Below are 705 nucleotides of genomic sequence, written 5' to 3' on the forward strand. Positions count from 1 at the left end.
AAATAAATGAATATATATATATATATATATATATTTCGTATAGTAATTATAAATACGTTCAACATACAACTATCTCCTACATTCTTATTATTATTGTTCTTATATATATATATATATATAATAAATAATTATTTATATATAATTCAATATATTTAAAAAAACTTTACTTATTAATGTTATATAAATATAATATAAAGTAAAGATATATTTTTATCGACGAATTTTTTCATTATTCCCGTGTATGACGTTCTTGTTCAACATCAGCTAAAAGTTCCTTTTGGTGTTTTTTGTGTAATTCCTTTTTTAATGTTTTTAAATGTTCTAAGAACGAATAAATAAATTTCAATATATCATCAAGGGTATGTTTGCCATTAATTAACGTATAAAAATCTTTTGATATCATCAAGTGTATGTTTACCATTAATTAAACTATAAAAAAAGTGTATGTTTATTATTAATTAACGTATAAAAATCTTTTGTAAGAATGAATAGTAATTCCTTTTTTATCGACGAATTTTTTCATTATTCCCGTGTATGACGTTCTTGTTCAACATCAACTAAAAGTTCCTTTTGGTGTTTTTTGTGTAATTCCTTTTTTAATGTTTTTAAATGTTCTAAGAATGAATAAATAAATTTTAATATATCATCAAGGGTATGTTTGCCATTAATTAACGTATAAAAATCTTTTGTGTATTCTACCTCTTC

General features: G+C 20.7%; 1 protein-coding gene across 1 annotated transcript; it reads right to left on the minus strand.

Moving 5' to 3' along the window:
- Positions 1–522: 522 nt before the first annotated feature.
- Positions 523–705, minus strand: PGSY75_0032300 (exported protein (PHISTa); the record flags this gene model as incomplete). Its single annotated transcript, XM_018783459.1, has 1 exon — positions 523–705. A coding segment is annotated over one exon (183 nt), but the record flags the coding sequence as incomplete, so codon positions are not given.

The sequence above is a fragment of the Plasmodium gaboni genome (genome assembly GCF_001602025.1).
Source record: "Plasmodium gaboni strain SY75 chromosome Unknown, whole genome shotgun sequence".
Lineage (NCBI taxonomy): Eukaryota > Apicomplexa > Aconoidasida > Haemosporida > Plasmodiidae > Plasmodium > Plasmodium gaboni.